The sequence below is a fragment of the Chiloscyllium punctatum genome, chromosome 22 (genome assembly GCF_047496795.1).
Source record: "Chiloscyllium punctatum isolate Juve2018m chromosome 22, sChiPun1.3, whole genome shotgun sequence".
Classification (NCBI taxonomy): domain Eukaryota; kingdom Metazoa; phylum Chordata; class Chondrichthyes; order Orectolobiformes; family Hemiscylliidae; genus Chiloscyllium; species Chiloscyllium punctatum.
Window position 1 is genome coordinate 24400406 of NC_092760.1, and position 20444 is coordinate 24420849.

General features: G+C 43.2%; 1 protein-coding gene across 2 annotated transcripts in view; it reads right to left on the bottom strand.

Moving 5' to 3' along the window:
* Positions 1 to 20444, bottom strand: part of mtch2 (mitochondrial carrier homolog 2) — a 45668-nt gene that overhangs the window by 16548 nt on the left and 8676 nt on the right. For both annotated transcript variants that reach the window (XM_072591899.1, XM_072591900.1), the window contains exons 2-8: positions 16003 to 16087; positions 12768 to 12874; positions 12060 to 12086; positions 11516 to 11572; positions 1955 to 2012; positions 1809 to 1860; positions 522 to 581 (exon numbers count right to left, since the gene is read on the bottom strand). In XM_072591899.1, coding sequence (XP_072448000.1) covers positions 522 to 581; positions 1809 to 1860; positions 1955 to 2012; positions 11516 to 11572; positions 12060 to 12086; positions 12768 to 12874; positions 16003 to 16087 — 446 coding nt within the window. The remainder of the gene's footprint in view (positions 1 to 521; positions 582 to 1808; positions 1861 to 1954; positions 2013 to 11515; positions 11573 to 12059; positions 12087 to 12767; positions 12875 to 16002; positions 16088 to 20444) is intronic.

Below are 20444 nucleotides of genomic sequence, written 5' to 3' on the forward strand. Positions count from 1 at the left end.
AGTTAGATTTATGCAGCACATTGAACATTATAGTGTTACATGGTTTGTACAACAAGCAAGCCCTCTTCATCATAGCTTCCAGAGGTTACACAATACCAAATCACAAAGCAAAATGCTTGTCAATAGACCACAGTAGCAAATAGGACCAAAAGTGACTATACAGAAGAAACAGAAACTCTGTCAAGAAGAACACAGCAGTCACACTTTTTACAAGCTTTCTCACCAGCTTTTCACCAAGATAAACATTCCTGACATTAACATATGCTCTTTTACTATAAATAGTGCCCAGGATAACCACTGGGAGGGATGGTATGTGCCTTGTTTTAAGGGCCTGTTGCCACTTTTAACAGTGAGCAATTGACAATCACTACACTTGCACCCATACGTAAACCACCATTCTTTCAGAATAATGGGCAGCACGTCCCTGGATATTCAGAAATTGAATCAATCAGCTGACATTGGCAAATACAAAAAAAATTTCAAGTTCCATTCTCAAAACATTTGCAGCAATGTATACTTACGCGAAAAAGCCAAAAAATCCCTCTTCCTCATAGATCGTCACTATGGAACCAAATAAGCCACTGTAAAGTCCAACAACGGAAAAGCAAACAATTAATGTTCAAAAATGGATAAAGTGTCAGTGTAGTGACTATACTTGCATAATTATTACCTTATATTGAGGGTTTTAGGCCACGTAAATGCCACAGAAACACCGAACATGTTACACATGCTCATCTCTCTGAATAGTCTAGCTGCATTCAGACTCATTCACCAGTACGCAACCATCATGCGCATGTCATCTGAATACTGCAATCTCACACATACACAATCAGGAGTCAATGACTGCACACTCGACTCCTTTAACATTGCAATGATGTGATCACACTTACCTCAATAGACAATAGTGCACATGTGCATTCAACTGCACAAGGGTCTGGCTGTGCCTACGCACTCGTCTAACTGGAGACAAATGCTTCTGTGTAAATGTTCTAACAAGCACATGCGCGTGTAAATAGTATAAATCTACAAATACGTGTGTGTGTAGGTGTGTGAGAGACAGCGAGAGTGAGAAAACAGAATAAATTGGCAGAGACGCATGCGTGTGAACAGTATAAATCTGCACACACAGACGTCTGCTTGAACTGGAAATGCACACTTTTGTGAACACCATAACAGTGCAAACAGTGAGTGAAGGTTACAACAGCACAGACTCATCTATGCACGCAAACCCATCTACATTGATATGTGGAATCCATGCACTTGTCTTTGCCCAGTGGCATTGTAATTTGGAGGACAACGCCGAGCAGCACCCACAGAAATCTGGGATATTCGTGGCACAAAATATGAAGACCTGTGGGTGCAGTCATTAGACACACACTGCACAACATTCCAGTGGTTCAAATGCCCTTCGTTTTCTGATAGTGGATAGATTGTGGGCGACACGGTGGCACAGTGGTTAGCACTGCTGCCTCACAGCGCCAGAGACCCGGGTTCAAATCCCACCTCAGGCGACTGTCTGTGTGGAGTTTGCACATTCTCCCCGTGTCTGCGTGGGTTTCCTCCAGGTGCTCCGGTTTCCTCCCACAGTCCAAAAATGTGCAGGTTAGGTGAATTGGCCAGGCTAAATTGCCCGTATCTTTAGGAGAATGGGTCTGAGTGGGTTACGTTTCGGCGGGTCGGTTTCTACACTGTAAGTAATCTAATCTAATCTAATGCTCTCTGTTCAACTGACTTGGGACTCGCTCCCACATTCTGACACTGCCTGCCCTCAGTGTGTAATGTAAAACAAGGTGTTTCTCAGCACTGACCTGTATTTGGTTTCTCGGCCGATAAATTGCACCATGCATCGTAAGGTGATTACTGCAAGGGAACATGACAAAATCAATATTCCACCTTTGCTCACTTAGCACTTAGCGCAACACAACAATGTTCAAGAACAATGAAGCACACTTACCGTGGAAGGGATGAGTGACAACAGTGGCTGTGGAGCGAGCAATCATCTCTCGCATTGTCTAGACACAAAGCAAAGAGTGAATGTTGAAAAAGTTCAAGATAACATACAAAAACAGAAATTGCTGAAGAAACTTGGCAGGTCTGGCAACATCTGTGGAAAGACAAAGAGTTAATATCTCAAGTCCAGTGGCCCTCCTTCAGAACTGATGGCAGCTAGGGAAAAGTGGTATATCTACTGAAGATGGGTGATTAAAGGAGTAAACAACTGGGGGAAATTAAGCCCAGAGAGAGAGAACTGAAGTTCGGCAGACAAAACGATGGATAACGGTAAGTCAGGGGGAAAGAAGAGCTTCTTCATTTTCTGTTTACTTCTAGTTTAATAGAATAGAGCAGCTTTACTTGCAGGTTAAAAAGTAGAGAAAGCATTACTCTGCATCTAACCCCATGCTGTCTCTGTATTGAATGCAAAGAGTGATTTCGCTGAGCATTCTGGAAGAGGTCAGTGCAGTGACAAGAAGTGGTAAGCCCCAAACATCACTTTAGAACATAGAACAAGAATAAAACATTACTGTAGTGTTTCATCCTTCCCTCCTCCTTTAACCAAAACAAAAGAGAAAAGAGATTGAGAGAGATTGTTAGGAAGCTTGCTTTAGCCGAGAAGTAGATGGTCCGCTTGTAAGGATGCGTTGTAATTAAGTGACCAATTAGTGCATCTAGTTGGTATAAGTGCAGGCTTTGGTGAATATTGGGCTTCAGTGAATTGGGTAAGCAAGGTAAAGGCAATCTTTCTTTGGGTAAAGAGACATAGAAGGCAGCTAGGGCAGTGTTACACTGTTCCTGCCAGATGGAGGAAATCAGGAAGCAGCCTAGTGTCCTCGACACTTATATCTGCAGAAAGTGTGAATGGCTGCAGCTCCTCAGAGATCACGTCATTCAGTTGGACACACTGAGGAGCATTCAGGGGTGAAAGAGTGTGATAGACACTAGTTACAAGGAAATGGTCATACCAGAGATTCAGTCAGATAGATAGGTGACTGCCAGGAAAGGTAGGCAAGTAGTGCAGGAATTACCTGTGGCTATTCCCCTCTCTAACAGGTATTTTGGATACTGTTGTGGGGGATAGCCTCTCAGGAGAGTATAACAGCAGCAGCCAGGCCTGTGGCAGCATCACAGCTGGCTCTGCTATAGAGCAGGGTCAGGCAAGATCCAAGTGAGTGATAGTGTTAGGAGACTAGCTAGTTAGGGGCATAGACAGGTACTTCTGTGGCTGCGATCGAGACTCCAGGATGGTGTGTTGCCTGTCTGGTGCCAGGGTCAAGGACATCTCTGAACGGTTGCATGAACTTCTTAAGGGAGAGGTTGAGCAGCCAGAGACCATGGTGCACATTGGTACCAACGGCATAGCTAGTTCGGAGGGATGGGGCCCTGCAAAGCAAGTAGGGGAAGTTAGGAAGTGGGCTGAAGAGCAGGACCTCGACAGTAGCAATCTCTGGGTTACTACCAGTGCCACGTGCTAGCGAGGAAGGAGTAAGAAGGTAGGACAGATGAATGTGTGGTTAAGGAGCTGGTGCAGAGGGCAGCATTTCAGGTTCTTGGATCATTGGGACCTCTTCGGGGATGGGTTGACCTGTACAAGGGGGATAGGTTGCACTTAAATTGGACAGGAAAATGCTCACGGAGATTCGCTGTTGCTATTGGGGAGGGTTTACACTAGAGTGGCAGGAGATGGGGAACCAGAGCAGTGGATCAGCAAGTGGAGGAATAGAGGGGAAGGTAGGTGTTAAGACCAGTAAACCACAAAGAAAGGTCAGGCAGAAACAGGTAAATGAACACAATGGCACTAATGTGTTTAATTTCAATGCAAGGAGTATTATAGGTAAGGCAGATGAGCTCAGAGCCTGGATTAGTGCATGGGACTAGGATGTTATGGCCACTATAGAGACTTGATTGAGAAGGGCGACAGGACTGGCTGCTCAATGTTCCAGGGTTTCGTTCTTTTAAAGGAGACAGAGGGGAAGGTAAAAGAGGTGGAGTTGCATTACTAATAAGGGACAATGTTACATCTGCACTCAGAGAGGACATACTGGAGGGCTCATCCACTGAGGCAATATGGATAGAGCTCAAAAATAAGATGAGTGCAATCAATGATATAATTATGCTATAGGTCCCACAACAGCTGAGCTATGAAGGAATAAATACGTCTGCAGATTATGGAAAGGTATAATAAAAACAGCGTTATCATAGTTGGCAACTATCTTCCCCAAGGCTAACTGGGGCTCCCTTACAGCAAGAGACTTAGACAAGGTGGAATTTGATAAATGCATCCAAGTGGGTTTCTTGAAACAGTGTGAGAACAGCCCAATGAGAGGAGGGGTGCGACATGCTGCTCCTTTAACAAGATTATGGTGTCCTTGTTTCCTTTTTCAGAGAGGCCCTAAAAGATACAGACCCCAAAAAGTCTAAGTTGAAGGGCTTTAGGGGGTCAATTTGATTTTGCCTCAGGAAAAAGGCTTTTTTAAGTTTAAAAATACACTTGTCCAATGAAAGGGGAGCGGCCAGTTCTCCCTGCTCAGTCCCTCTCTGGTTTGGTTTTTGCAAAGTAGAGTTGAAAAGGTTGCTGGACCTCAAAGAAGCAGTCCATGGTGATCTCTCTCTGACTTCTCTCCTGTAAGAACCTGGGTTTCATTTTACCTTTTGTGCCAAGGGATATTTATCGGGATTGTTGCAGGTACTGGGTACAGCATCATTAAGTTGGGATTACCTGTTGGGTTTTTGAATAGGTTAAGTTATTCGGTATTCTGTTCTCTTTTGTTTGTGTTTCATTCAGCAACCTTGTAAATAAATTCTGTTTTGTTTAAAACTATGTAGTTTGACCAACCTCATCCCTCTTGGACTATCCGCATTACACAGACTTAAAACAACTAGCAAGGTTAGGGTCTGGGCTGCTTTCTTGAAATGCTTTGAGGGGGTTGACCTGGTCTGGTGTATAACAGATTGGAGTCTCTTGGCTGGATTTTCTCTATAGTTCCAAATTGGGATTAGGGTTGTTGGACTCGAAGGCAGCGAGTGGTCGGTGCTAGTGTCTTTTGTTCTGGGTGTTGAAATTGGTTGGTTTAAACAGTGTTTGGGATAGCAGTGGCTCTTTCAGTCACTAGGATATTTCTGGGGGTGGAAGTAGTGACTTTGGGGGTTTTACAAAACATGATTAAGGTCAAGCTGCTGGAATTAGCAAACCAATTGGAGCTGGAGCTGCCTCCTTCCGTGAGGAAAGGAAAGATAATTACAGCAGTAGCTCAGCATCTACATTTGCTGGAAATGCCATCAGAATCTTTAGAGATGGCTAAAATTCAATTGAAAATAAAGTAGCTTGAGTTAGAGGCAAAAGTCAAGGAAAGGGCAACGGAAATGAAATAGTTTGAATTACGATTAAAAGCAGAGGAAAGAGACAGAGAGAGGGACAAACACACACACACACACACAGAGAAGAGAGAGAGGGAGCTTGAACTTCTGAAATTGGCACTTAGACAGGAAAGTCAGCTTAAAAGGATGAAGATAAGCTTAATGAGGCAGAGTGAGGTTGAGCAAACCCATAGCAGCCAAAGTCCTGGTGAGAAACTATAAGTATATTCAAGCATTACCCAAATTTGATGAGAAGGATGTGAAAGACTGTTTCATCTCACTTGAAAAGGAGGCTAAACAAATGCAGTTGCCAGTGACCATGTGGGTTTTGTTGATCCAAACAAAACTTGTTGACAGAGTTAATGAGGGATTCGCATCACTATTGAAGGAGGTACCTGGGGGGTATGAGGTGAATGAAGAAAGCCATCTTAAGTGCATATGAGTTTATGCCAGAAGCCTACAGACAACATTTCAGGGATCTAAGGAGGGTCCCTGGTCAAACCTACAGAGAGTTTGAAAGGATCAAACAAAGTAATTTTGATAGGTGGGTACGGGCATTAAAGATAGAGCAAACTAATGATGTTCTTAGACTATTATTTTGGAGGAGTTCAAAAATTCACTTCCTGAAGTAGTGAAAACTCGTGGAAAGGCAGAGAGTTAAAACAGCAAGATTAGCAGCTGAAATGGCTGACTATTATGAGTTGGCCCATAAATAGAAAGTTTGGCTTCCAAAACCAATTTCAATCCATGAGGGATGGAAATTGGGGAAAAGAGAAAGCCTCACGTGGAAAGAGAGATATAGATTTCAGTGAAGATCATAAGGATAACTTACCACAGGGCGAAAAGGAAACCCTTGAAGGGAAAAGAAAAGTTATAAAGCTTCAGTGTTTTTACTGCAATACTGAAATCACAGCAGTCTAGGGTGGGTTAGGAAAAGCACTAGGAAGTCAGATGTAGGAAAACAGGAGAAGCCAGTGAATTTCGTTGGAGTGGCAACGGAAAACACAGGAGAGGCTAGAAAGCTGCACCAGAATGTACAAGCTGGTCGGAAATGGGTTAAGGAGCAAGTGTCAGATCTTCTTAAACCATATACCTGCGAAGGAAAAGTTTACTCACACAGGCCAAAAGCAGCAGGCAAAGAGGTTACGATATTAAGAGACACAGGATCCTGTCAATCTGTAATGCTGAAAGATGAGATGGGTACCTCCAAAGGACTGTTGCCAGAAAAAGTGTTAGTAATGGGAATTCACGGTCAGACAAGAAGCACTCAATTATGTAAAGTGAGGTTAGAAAGTCCAGTGAAGAATGGAGAAGTCGTGGTAGGAATACTGGACAAACTCTCAGCTCCAGGAACACAATTTGTCCTTGCTAATGATATAGCTGGTTCACAGGTGGGATTATTGCTTAGCCAACGGAACCTCGGGCAACTGAACTACTGCAAGATACGCATCCTCGGTTTTTTCCTGACTGTGTGGTAACGAGGTCACAAAATCACCAGTTGAAACAAAGATCAAAGACTACAGATAAGAAAGTGGAAATGGAATTAGCAGAGACCATGTTTGATCAGGGTGGTGCATGAGCTACCAGTAGGGGGTCATTTAGGAGTGAGAAAAACTCAAGCTAAAATACAAAGCCACTTTTACTGGTCTGGATTGCACAAGGATATGGTTGAATTTTACTAGACATGTCATACATGTCACGTAATTGGAAAACCACAGGCAGTAATAAAACCTTTCATATTTATTCCCGCATTTGAGGAACCTTTTACAAGTCTTAATTGTTTGCTTAGGACCCCTACATAAAACAAAAACTGGGAATCAGTATTTATTAACAATCATAGATGTGTTGACTAGATTTCTGGAGGCCGTTCCATTACGCAACATCACAGACAAAAGGATTGTAGAGGAATTACTCAAATATGCACCAGATATAGACTACCCACAGAGATACAATCAGATCAAGGGTTAAACTTCACATGCAAGGAAGTTATGGACAGCTGAGGAATAAAACAATTCAAATCCACTGCGTATCATCCAGAGTTATAGAGAGCGCTAAAAAGGTGGCATCAGACATTAAAGACCATATTGAGGACTTATATTCAAGCCTCTCCAGATGATTGGGATAAAGGACTTCCCTTTGTACCTTCAGAGATGCACCAAATTTAGTCCATTTTAATTAGTCTTAGGGCAGGAAGTGAGAGAACTGCTAAAATTGATTAAGGAGAAATTGGTAAATCAGAATTCAGAGGCCATATATTTGGACTATGTGTCAAATTTTCAGGAACGATTAAATAGAGCAGGGGGCGTTAGCTAGACATTTAAAAGTATCACAGCATACAACGAAACAGGAAACAGACAAGAACTCAAAAACCCGAAATTTTGCTATCAGTGATAAGGTTTTAGTGTTACTTCCAGTGATAGGTGAACCTTTAAAAGCAACGTTTAGTGGACTTTGTCAAGCCGAGTGAGGTGAACTATTTGGTAAGGACTCCAGTAAGAAAGAAATCTCGTAGAGTGTGTCATGTGAATATGCTCAAAAGACAGGGAAGGAAAGCCAAAGGCGACTGTGTTATCAGTTACAACACAGAGTGAAGACCCAAGTTCAGAGGATTCTGATTAAATTGGTCAATGAGGAAGTTGTCAAAAATTGGGATAAATTGAGTTACCTTCTAGAGAAAAATCAAAATGACCTAAAAGACTTATTGCTATCACATGGAGAGATATGTGGAAATAAGCTGGCAAGTACTTGCCTAATTATGCATGATGTAGATATAGAAGATGCTGTTCCAATTAAGCAACATCCTTACAGTAATAACCCCCTAAAGTTGGCGCAGGTTCAAAAGGAGATTGAACACTGACGACATAGTCGAAGTGAGTTACAGCGGCAGGAGCTCACCTATAGTAATGGCGTCAAAACCAGACGGTACCCAATGGGGTATCACAAAGTTAATACAGTTACAAAGACTGATGAATTTGGTTTAACCAATTGCATCCCTCCTGGAATATCTGCATAAAACAACTCGCAAAGTTAGGGTCTGGGCTACTTTCTTAAGATGTTTTGACGGGTCTGACCTGGTCCAGAACAGGGGTCATACTGGACCTCGTATTGGCTAATGAGTCTGGCTGGGTGACTGACCTCTCAGTGGGAGAGCAATCTGAAACAGTGATCACCACTCCTTAAGTTTTAAGATAGCTATGAACCTTGCGGGAAGGTACTAAATCTGGAGAGGGCAAATTATGTCAGGCAGGAGTTGTGGAGTGTTAATTCGGAGGAGCTGTTATCAAGCAAGTCCACATTTGACAGACGGGAATTGTTTAAAGCCCTGGTGGGGAGAGTTCAAGCTCAGCATGCTCTAGTAAGGAGGAAGGACAAAGATGGGATCCTTGGTTAATGAGGGAAGTTGTGAATTTAAAATGAAAATAAAAAGCAGTACATTTAAGGTTAAGGAAGCTAAAATCAGACAGAATCCCGTGAGGAATACAAAGAAAACAGGAAAGTACTCAAGCAGGGAATTAGGAGAGCAAGACGGGGCCATGAAATGGCCTTGGCAAGTAGGGTTTAAACAGAATCCCAAGGCATTCTATCCATTCATTAAAAACAAAATGATAACTAGGGAGAAGGTAGGACCACTCAAGGATAACGGAGGGAACTTGTGTTTGGAGGCACAGGATGTGGGCAAGATCCTAACTGAGCACTTTGCAGCGGTATTCACCCAGGAGCAGGATATGGAGGATAGTGAGATTTGTGTGGAATATGCTAAGCCATTTTGAGATCAAGAAAGTAGTGGTGTCGGGTTTCTTGAAGAGCATTAAGGTGGATAAGTCCCGAGGATCCAAAGGTTTCTACCCCAGGTTACTGAGAGGCACAAGACAGGAGATTTCTGGGGCTTTGGCCAAGATCTTTGTATCCTCGCTAAACACTGGAGGTGCCCCGGAGAACTGGCGCGTAGCTAATGTTGTTCCTCTGTTCAAGAAGGGAAATAGGGATAATCCAGGAAACTATAGACTAGTGAGTCTCAGATCAGTGATTGGGCAGCTATTGGAGAGAATTCTTAGGGATAAGATCTACGTGCATTTAGAAAAGCATGGCCTAATTAGGCACAGCTAGCATGGCTTTGTGCATGACAGGTCATGTCTTACTTATTTTATTGAATTTTTTGAGGTGATAGTGAAGATGATAGTGAAGGGTAGAACAGCGGATGTTGTTTATATAGATTTTCATAAGACATTCGACAAGTTTCTCATGGTAGCTCATCCAGAAGATTAAGATGCATGGGATCCTCAGTGACTTGGCCATGTGGATTCAGAATTAGCTTGCCATAGAAGATAGAGGGTAGTGGTGGAAGGCTGTTTTTCAGGCTGGAGGTCTGTGACTAGTGGTGTTCTGCAGGGATCCATACTGGGACCTTTGCTGTTTGTTTTATATATATATATATTATATATATATAGAAATATATATAAATGACTTGGGTGAAAAGGTACGGGGGTGGATTAGCAAGTTTGCAGACAATACAAAGATCGGTGGAGTTGTGGATAGCGTAGAAGGTCGTCAAAGGATACAGCAGGACAGATCAGTTGCCGATATGAGCAGAGAAGTGGCAAGTGAAGTTTAATCTGGGTAAATGTGAGGTGCTGCACTTTGGGAGATCAAATGTTATGGAAAAGTATATGGCAGAATTCTGAACAGCATTGTTGTACATAAGGATCTTGAGGTTCAAGTCCATAGCTCCCTGAAAGTGGCCACACAAGCAGATCGCCTTTATTGTTTGAGGAGTTGAGTACGAGTGTGTCATGTTGCAGCTTTATAAGACTTTGGTTAGGCCACACTTAAAGAGTATTGGGTTCAAATGCTGCCATATTCCAGGAAGGATAGGGAGGCTTGAGAGAGCGCAGAAGAGGTTTACCAGGATGCTGCCTGTTTTAGGGGGTATGATCTATGAAAGAAAGGCTAGAAAAACTCAAGTTGTTTTCTCTTGAGTTATGGAGGTTAAGGGGCAACTTGATAAATGTCTATAAAATTATGAGATACATAGATAGAGTTGACAGTCAGAACTTTTTTTCCCCAGGGTTGAAATGACTAATATTAGGAGGTATGCATTTGTTTTGGCTGGGGGGGGGGGGGGGGGGGGGGGGGGGGTTCAAAGGAGATAAGAGGGACAGGCCTTTTACACAGTGTGGTAGGAGTCTGGAATGCACTGCCAGGGTGGTGGCGGGAGGCAGATACAATAAGGGCATTTAAGGGATTTTTACAAAAACACATGAAAATGCAGGGATATGAACCAAGAGTGTGCAGAAGGGATTAGTTTCATTTGGCACCGTGCTGAAGGGCCCATTCCTGCACTGTACAGTTCTACGAATGATTTTTTTGAAACTGAATAACAGCATCCGGAGATGATGTTTTTGAGAAGGAAGAAGAACACAGGGAGAGTCAGGGCAAAGAGAGATCACATCACATCACTGGTTATATCAGGAGGGGTTCACAGTGCTGGTAGCAGTGGTTTGGGTAGGGTGCGAATTTCAGTTTCTTCAAAATACCAAGAGGAATGAATGATTTTTTTTTTAAGATTACTTTTTTTTTAAGATTAGTTATAGTGCAGAAACAGGCCCTTCGGCCCAACAAGTCCACATTGACCCACCAAAGCACAACCCACCCAGACCCATTCCCCTACACCTAACATGACGGGCAATTTAGCATGGCCAATTCACCAAACGTGCACATTTTTGGATGGTGGGAGCAAAGCGTAGCATCCGGAGGAAACCCATGCAGACAGGGGGAGAATATGCAAACTTCACACAGAGTCGCCTGAGGTGGGAATTGAACCCAGGTCTCTGGCGCTGTGAGGCAGCAGTGCTCACCACTGTGCTGCCCACCAAATGATGTCAGAAAGGAAAGAACAGTCACTGCAGATTAATTAACAGCCATAGTGGATAAATCCAAATGAACAGGGCCAATAAACTGGTTTTAGTTTTTGTGTTCAATGATTTGAAATGTGACCTGAATTAGTCAAGAGGAGCAAACAGAATTCTGAGACTATCACTATAGCAGTGTCACCTCGTATACAAACTTGCCCAAGCACATTCGATGCTGCATCCTCCTCCCAGGAAGAGCTGGAAGCAACAGCACTGGCTGGATATGGAGAAACAAGAGTCATGTTTAGTCCTACCTCTTCAAATACACGATGCAGTGATGGTTCCTCTCCAATTTTCTCCATTTCAGTGCACTGCAAGTCAAAGTAGGAAACATAATTGACAGGTCAGAACAGTTATGACAGATGCATATTAACCTATGAAATACTGAAGTTCATCCTAGTAAAGAGAATTGTCAAGACTCCAAATGGTGGGGGTCACACTGTCTGTCAGCAGCCAGTGAAAACTGATGGAAAGCAGCACTAGACTGACAGAATAGCTAGAATAACAAACTCAAACTAATCGAGGGCTTCGGGATGGTTTACATATAAAATAACAGCTGTTTGGGAGTGAATTACATAATCGAGGGATTTATATACAGAATAACAGATACTGAGAAGTAAGTTATACTGGAACCTAATTGAGGGACTTATAACAGATACTCAGGAACGAAACAGACTGGAACCTACTTGGGAGGAGGGTGAAATTTCTGGATGGTTTATACATAGAATATCAGATACTGGGAGTGAGTTAATACTGTGCACATCAGTACAAGAGCGGAATTATAAGACTGGCACTTACCTCATTTTCTTTCATCTCCTGATAGCTCTGTAACAAAAAGATACAGAGGAAGTGAGAGTGGGACTGTAACATGAGGAGCACATGATACAGAGAGAGAGAGAGAGAGAGAGAGAGAGAGAGAGAGAGAGAGAGAAGGGGACTTCAGAGTGGCAGGGCCTTAGAAAGAAATTGAAAATAAAATCCAGCAAGAGATGTACACTTTTTAAATCGGAGGAAAAGGACACAACCTCTGATACCTACATGTAACCTGGCTCTGACATTCCAATTCTGATCAACTATTTCGTGGCTGTGTCCATAATGCCAAAGTAAAAGTGTGGTTGAAGGTAGAGAGCTACAGTGTGGGCTCAGAGTATCCACAGCCAAATTGCCCTGTACAGGTCCAACACAAGGAGTGTCAGTCCTTGCCTCAGTAAGATGCTGGCTCCTGGCATGTACAGGTTTAACAGGTTCTAGCTCCTCTCCACTAACAGTATCAGCCTCCGACTCTGTTGTGACAGACACCAGTGCATACATCCCAGTTGTAAATTACCATGTGTCCATCCCAGACTCCAAACCTGTCCCCACAATGCCTTGACGTGAAGTGCATTACCACCCACCCCACCGTGTCACGAGTCCCCCGAATCCGCAGCACGATCACCACACCCCTTTCCTCCCCACTCCGGTGCCTCAGCGTGCAATCATTCATAACACCACTATGACGGCAGCTACCTGTAGTACTTTGCCATGTACAATGGTCCCGATGGTTCCTGCACACAAGCGAGGTGTTAGGCCTTTAAACAGACCCCGCTTTCCATCAATGCTCACAATGTGCTTGGCTGCAAGACAAACGCAGAAAGTATCAAATCCATCAAGTTTGATCTTCTCAAATATAGGAACAGTGAAATGAAAAAAAAACTGGAAAAACACTGCTGTAGTGTCCTACATCCAACCAGCATCATCGATGACCTTTCCTCTATTAATATCTAGGCTTGGGCTGATAGATGGCAAGTAACATTTGTGTCATACAGGTAATAGTCAGTGACCATCTCCAATGATAAATAGACATATTGGCCTTTGACATTCAATAGCACTAACACATCCAGGACAAAGCCACTCATCTGCACTGGTACTCTACACAGTACCTTCAATTAGATTAGACTGGAGAAATTTGGGGGGTGGGGGTGGTGAGTGTGTTTGAGGGTTACTCCACATCTGACTCATTTAAAAGCTAGTTGATCAGAGTTCATAACTGGCATATTCCTGAGGATGAAAGGTAAAGATGGCAACATTTTTGAACTTGGATGACAAGAGATGTTGAAAGGTTAGTCATTAAAAAAAAGGAAGCATTTGTAAGGTTTAGAAAATTGAAAAGGCCTTTGAACAGTACAAAGGAAGCAGAAAAGAACTTCAGCAAGAAATTATGAGGGCTAGGAGGGGCCATGAAAGCACGTAGGATTAAGGAGAATACCAAGGCATTTTATATGTTTTCAGAAGCAAGACGGCAGCTAGGGAAAGGAGTAACTTCCGCACGGAGCCAGAGGAAATGAGTGCACTCATTCATGGATATGTTGCATTGGTATTCACCAAGGAGAAGGACACAGATGGTGTTAAATTAGAAATGGGTATGCTGTTATTCTGGGGCACTTAGACATTAAGGAGGACATGATGTTGGGTGTCTTCAAAACCATTAAGGTAGATAAGTTTCCAGGGCCTGATAGGATCTGAGGGAGGCAAGGGAGGAGATTGCTGAGACCTTTACAGAGATCTTTGTATCCTTTTTAGCCAGAGGCAATATCGCAGAAGACTGGAGAATTGTCGATGTTGTTCTTTTGTTTAAGAAAGGCAACAGGGATAATGCAGGAAATTATAGGCCAGTGTCAGGGAAGTTATTGGAAAAGATTCATAGGAACAGCATTTACTTGCATTTTGAGAAGAATCGACTTATTAGGGACAAAATGTGTGGCACTGGAAAAGCACAGCAGCTCAGGCAGCGTCAGAGGAGCAAGACAGTCGACATTTTGAGCATTAGCTCTTCATCAGTCCTCACTTCTTCCTTATTAGAGACAGTCAGCATGGTTTTGTGTGGGGTAGGCCCTGTCTCACAAACTTGACTGGGTCTTTTGAGGTAGTGATAAAAATATTTCATGAGTGGAGGGCAGTGAATGTTGCACTTGTCTAAAGCATAAAGATATTCTGGTCCTGAAGATTGAAATTGCAAGAAACCCCTGGTGTGTTGGCAAATTGGTCATAAAATTGGCTTGCTCACAGAAGACAGAGGGTAGTTGGGGAGGGGTGTTTTTTTCTGACTTAAGGTCTATGACCATGATATCCCACAAAGGTCAGTGCTGTGACCTCTGCTGTTTGCAGTGCATATAAATGATTTGGATGAAAGTGTAGATGATCTGATTAGTAATTTTACAGATGACAAGGAAATCCGTGGAGCTGAGGATAGTGAGGCAGGTTATCAAAGGATACAACAGGATATAAACCAGAGTCAGAGTTGTACAGCATGGAAACAGATCATTTGGTTCAACACATCTGCCACAAACAAATGCCCTAAACTGTCCCATTTGACAGCATTTGGCCTATATCGCTCTAAAGCCTTCCTATTCACATGCATCCAGATGGCTTTTAAATGTTGTAACTGTATCTGCCACCACCACCTCCTCTGGCAGCCTGTCCCATACACACATCCACCCTCTGTCTAAGTTGGAAAGATGGGTGGGACAAATGGCGGATGGAGTTTAATCTGGACAAATGTGAGATCATACATTTTGGATGGTCAAATGCAAAAAGAAATGTACAAGAAATAGCAAGACCCTAAGGAGCATTGATATACAAATGAATGTTCAGATACAAGTTCAGAGTTCCCCAAATGTGGCAATGCAAATGGTAAAGGCAGCATACAGCATGTTGGTCTTCATCGTTCAGGAAACTGAGTATAAAAGTTGATAAGTGACATTGCAGCTGTATAAACTTTTATTTAGGCCACATTTAGACTATTATGTGCAGTTCTGATCACATTGTGTAAGCTGGTGGCTTTAGAGAGGGTGCAAAAGAGCTTTATCAGGCTGTTGCCAAGATTAGAATGTATTAGCTACAAGGAGAGGTTAGACAAACTTGGACTGTATTCGCGAGAGAGTTGGAGGCTGAGGGGCAACCTGATAAAAGTATATAAAATGATGAGAGATGTGGATAGATGGATAGTCAGTGTCTTTGTCACAGGGTGAAAATGTCAAATATAGATTTAAGGTGAGATGGGGAAAGGCTTAAAGGAAATGTGCGAGGAATGTGTTTTGTTTTACACAGCGTGTGGTAAGTGCCAAGAACAAAATGACAGGAGAGGTGGTAGAAGCAGATAGGATAGCAAAGTTTAAGAGGCAGAGAGATGAACAGTCAGAAAGTAGAGGGATACAGACCATGGGCAGGCAGATGGGATTAGTGTAGAATGGTCGACAGACATGGGGAGCTGAAGGGCCACTTCATGTGCTGTACTGTTCAATATTGTGTGCTCAACATTCCCTCCCTTCACCACTGACAAACAGTGGCAACAGTGACTTAGGTACAGAGTAAGGATCTCTCCACTCTTTTAAACTAAAAGGAGAGCTTCCTCCACAATGTCTCCATTGAACACTACCCAGAACAGGGACAACAGAGTGTTAGATTAAAGCTCCCTATCTCTCTCAAACTGAAAAAGTATTGCTTGCTCTACGTTTTTTTAAACCTGGAAGCAAAGCTCCCTCAACACTGTCCCAAACACTGCCAGGACCAAGGATATTATGAAGTTAGATACAGAGTAATGTTCCCGTTGCCCTGCGCCTGTCAAACACTCCAAAGCAGTACTACTGTATAATATGAATGGCAGTGACTCTGTGGTGAAGAATGTGTTTGCTGAGTGTGTGTGGGCACTTGATGGACAGCAATCTCAGGAACGAACATTGATCTGCATCACTTCAGTACGCACCATATGTGAAGAGTCCGGGCAGCTGGAGAACTGGTCGTCGGAAGATGTTCCGACCCATCACTGGTGCAATGGGTTCATGGCCAACCTAGAGTAAGCAGATAAATAATTTCAGCAACTTGGATTACAAAATCAATTTGAAGGGAGGACATCAAATCGAAGGCAGCTACCCTGACAAGCAGCCCACCCTCCGAGTGGCACAGTCTACTCTGTGACAGATTTCAAAAGGGTGTTGAGTTTCTCTTCACCTTACGCCCAATACTAATCCCTCAATGAGAAGCTATGGGAATAAAAGCAAAAGCAAAATACTGCAGGTGATGAAAATCTGAAAGAGTGCTGGAACTCCTTAGCAGTTCGGCCAGTATCACTGGAGGAGAGAAGCAGCATTCACATTTCATATCAACAACTCTTCTTCAGAACTGGGGAAATCTGGAAGGGTAGGCTAGTGATAGGGCAGGAGATGGGAGAGGCTGAATGATCAAAGAGTTGGTGGGAAGAATTGATGAAAGTGGGAATAGGACAAAACAACAATAGATACAGAGGAGATGTGGATGGAAGAAAAACTAAACCCCTGAATGAACTGGTCATTGTAAAATTGCTTTTATGGGGATCTCGCTGTTAGAAATGGGTCACCCTGTTTTCTAAATTTGAAAGTATTGAAACTTGGCTGTGAAGTGCTTTGCAATCCTAGAGATTACAAAAGGCACAAGGGAAAGCCAGCCTCTATCTTTCAGAGTTGTGGAACTGCTAATTGCAGAGTGGGTGCTGGGCCAGGTTTGTGACTACTGCTATCAAACTGAGAGAGACACTCTGACAAACACACAGTGCCTTAAAATAGCCCAGTCACAATGTGCAAAGACACATTTATTTTCCTCCCCATAATTAGTTTGTGCAGTGCTTTTAACCAAGTGCAGGTCCCACCCGGGGCCAAGCATTGCTTCTAGCATTGGGTCTGGCTCCTACTGGACCTCTAATTACAGCCTACTCATTGTCTCCCTTTAACCTCACTGCTCGTTCCTCGAATCCAGCGCAAACAGTTACCACCTGCAGGTCAGTGACTGGATATTATCCAGAGTTAGCACCTTCTCTCTCTCCCTCTCTCTCTCTCTCTGTGTGTCAAATGGCCCATTCTGATTTCTGGACATATTGCCAGCATGGGGTTGGGCAGACAGCACCAGCTTCACTGAACAGGAGGGGGTGTCGCACATCAGTCCCAAATGTATTGTGCTGGTAGACAGTCACTCGACAGTGATTGGCCACGGGTGGGTTTGCATGCCCCTGACACTTTAATGCTAAGACCCACTGTGGTGCTCTTCTGACCAACTGAGAGCCAGTAACTTGGCACCAGGTCCTCACTGGCACAGCCAGAAGCTGAGCTGGTAATGGAAAGCTACACCCCACTACTACCTGCCAATAAGAATTTGTCAATCAAAACAGACAAAAACCGAAGATAATAAAATGTTTGTTAGATAAGGCTATTGAGGGTTAAAGTAATAAATATCAGAGCAGGATTGAGAGAGAGAGAATGCCCTCCACCTATTCCTAGATTTCTCTGGGTGCAACTTTCAGGGAAACTGAATAATGCACAAACGTTTTGCATGACCTTGCATGAATTAATCTTAACTCGTAACCAGGTTAATGGTTTCAATGTAGTAACTGAATGAAGGACTAAGTTAAAATAACTGAATGAAATTATTAAATATCTGCCTCTAAGTTCTTAATGCCTGCTGAAATGGCCACGGCATTTGCAGAAGTTAGAGCAGACAGAAATCATAGTATAAAGTTGTGCAAGATTACATGCATCCAACCAATAACAGGCAAGGTTTTGCCCATTTTCCGAAAGCATTAATGAAGAGATGGGTTCAAAGCGCCTGGGTGAAATTCCCTTTGCCCTTGCTGCCACCAACACTGAATGCCAGCCTCTGGTGTAGTCACAGATGGGATCTTGATCGAGAGTCATAAGTAGCACTCAGGTATGGAGGAGAAAATGGAAAAACCGCTGATGCAACCCAATACAGTATTTTGTACACAACGTAAATTACGAGTTGGGTTATATAATTTTTGGCTTCTGGGTTTGCTTATGTGAATCATCTTATTTGAAAAGAAATCCAAATCATAGCTTAGCCGATACAAAACGGTCTAACAGTGTGATATTTTACAGTCCGTCACAAGATGCGAGGCCGTCTTAGGAGTAATTTAACAAGCTTAGCTACTTCGCCAAAAGCACAAGTCCAAAGCTACAGGGAAAGACTCTGTTGGGGAAGTGACTATGGTTGAAATTCTGACAAGAGCACTCTGACCTCCCTTGCAGACAGGGGCAAAAGCATTCTTTCACCTTGTTGTTAGGTCTCTTTTCATTGCCCATCAGCTCATTTTTACTTTACAGGGTAATGAAAATCACTATACTGAGAAAAGGATCCAACTTTCTAACTATAGTAAAGCCAAGCCTGGTGTGGCTCTGTGGACACATTTACTTGCATCAACATTTTCTTAAATTACACTTGAGCCTCTTGTGGTTTCACCCCTAGCATTAAATAAATCCTCAATGGTGACATGGGGAGGTACTATACCGAGGACATTCATTCCTCCACTGAAGAATGGAGGAAAGGGCGCAGATTATACATTGAGTGGGATGACTCCTGCAGAGATGGCAGTTACAGAAGTCGGAGAACAGGTCAAATTGATGTGATGGTCTGCTATAAAGAAACAGGAGAGAAACTAAAGGACAGCCAGCCCCAAAATCACTCTTTAAGTGAAAGACTTAATAGACAAAGGAGGGTGTAAAAAGGGTGGTGGTATACCACTATTAAGGAGTCAACTACTGGAATAAGGAGAGATGATATCCTGGAAGGGTCCTCAAACAAGGCTTTGTGGATAGAACATAGGGGCAGCAACATTACTGGGAGTGTATTATAGGCCATCGAAGCAGGAAATAGAGGAGCAAATGTGTAGACAATTCATGGAGGTAAGAGTAATAATTTGGTAATTAAAGTAGGAAATTCCATCTTTCTCAACATAAATTAGGATAGTCATAGTGTTAAGAGTTTAGAGAGAGTGGATTTCTTGTAATGTATCCAGGGGAGGTTTTTTTGTATCAATATGTAAAATGCCCAATAAGGGATGGTGCAGTGCTGGATCTGCTTCTGGGGAAAGAAACCAACCAAGTGTTCGATGTGGCAGCAGGGAAACATTTAGACGATAGTGCTCACAACATGGTACAGTTCAAATTTGTTATACACAAGGAAAAGGATGGCCTGCAAAGAGCAGCTTTGGACTGGGGGAAGACAGATTTTATAAAAATAAAGCAGGATCTGGCCACAGTAGACTGGGAACAGCTCATTGTGGGGGTAAGTCTACGGTGGAGCAATGGTGGGGGCAGGAGGGGGGCATTCAAACACAACCTGGTGAAAGTACAGGTCCAACATGTACCCTCTATTGGGAAATGTAGAAGCAATAATTTCAAAGAATCCTGGATGTCTGGGACAATTCATGGCTGGATAAGGAAGAGAACTAGGGCTTTTAGCAAGTTTAAAGGGTGCAATTCAGCTGCAGCTTTTGAGGAATACAGGAACTACAGGTGGGAACTTAAGAAAGCAATTAGAAGAGCAAAATATGGGCATGAAAAAGGATTTTGGGAACAATATTTGGGACGATAGCAATGGAAGACAGAGACCAAGCATATTCTGATAGAACAGGAAACATTCACTACATTTGTCTAAACACTGCCTGCAACTAATTTTAGACACAGCCATACCTACAATCATCCTTTTTTAAAATCCTTTCATCCAAAGCAAAGAAGCTGTCTTTTTGCCTGTACTTGGAACAGTCCTGCTAAAATGAATATTTAGAACCAAATTCCTTGGGATGCGCAGCCATCAAAAACTAAACTTCAGAGGCACCATGAGATGGGGGAAGGGCCAGGGATCACATGATACCACGGAAGGGAGGGAAGAAATACAGGGCTTGATATAAACCAGGACAACACAGAGTAGCAACAGTCAGGAGAACATGAGGAGGATGAGGACGAGCAGATTCTTAGTGATGGTTCTACCTGCAGTCATCTGGTTATGCCTGTGCCCCACAGCTGAACAGCGTCCTGGTACAACCCGACAGCGACGAGGCCTCTTTGACATGGCTATGACTCTGTGGTGTTACCGCTCCAAGCTGGGAATCTCCCTCATCAAGCTACACAACTATGGCTGCTATTGTGGGACAGGTGGCTCGAGTAGGCCTGTCGATCAGGTGGACCAGTGCTGTTTCCTCCATGATTGCTGCTACTACCACACAAGAGTGATACTGGGCTGTCACAGCCAGGTCAAGTGGAGCATGTACAACTTCACATGCAAGAAGGCACAGACAGAGTGCAAGGGCCAGACTGTGTGCACCAGGATGTCATGTGAATGTGACAGGGCCTTTGCTGAGTGTTTGTCCCAGGCAAAACCCAG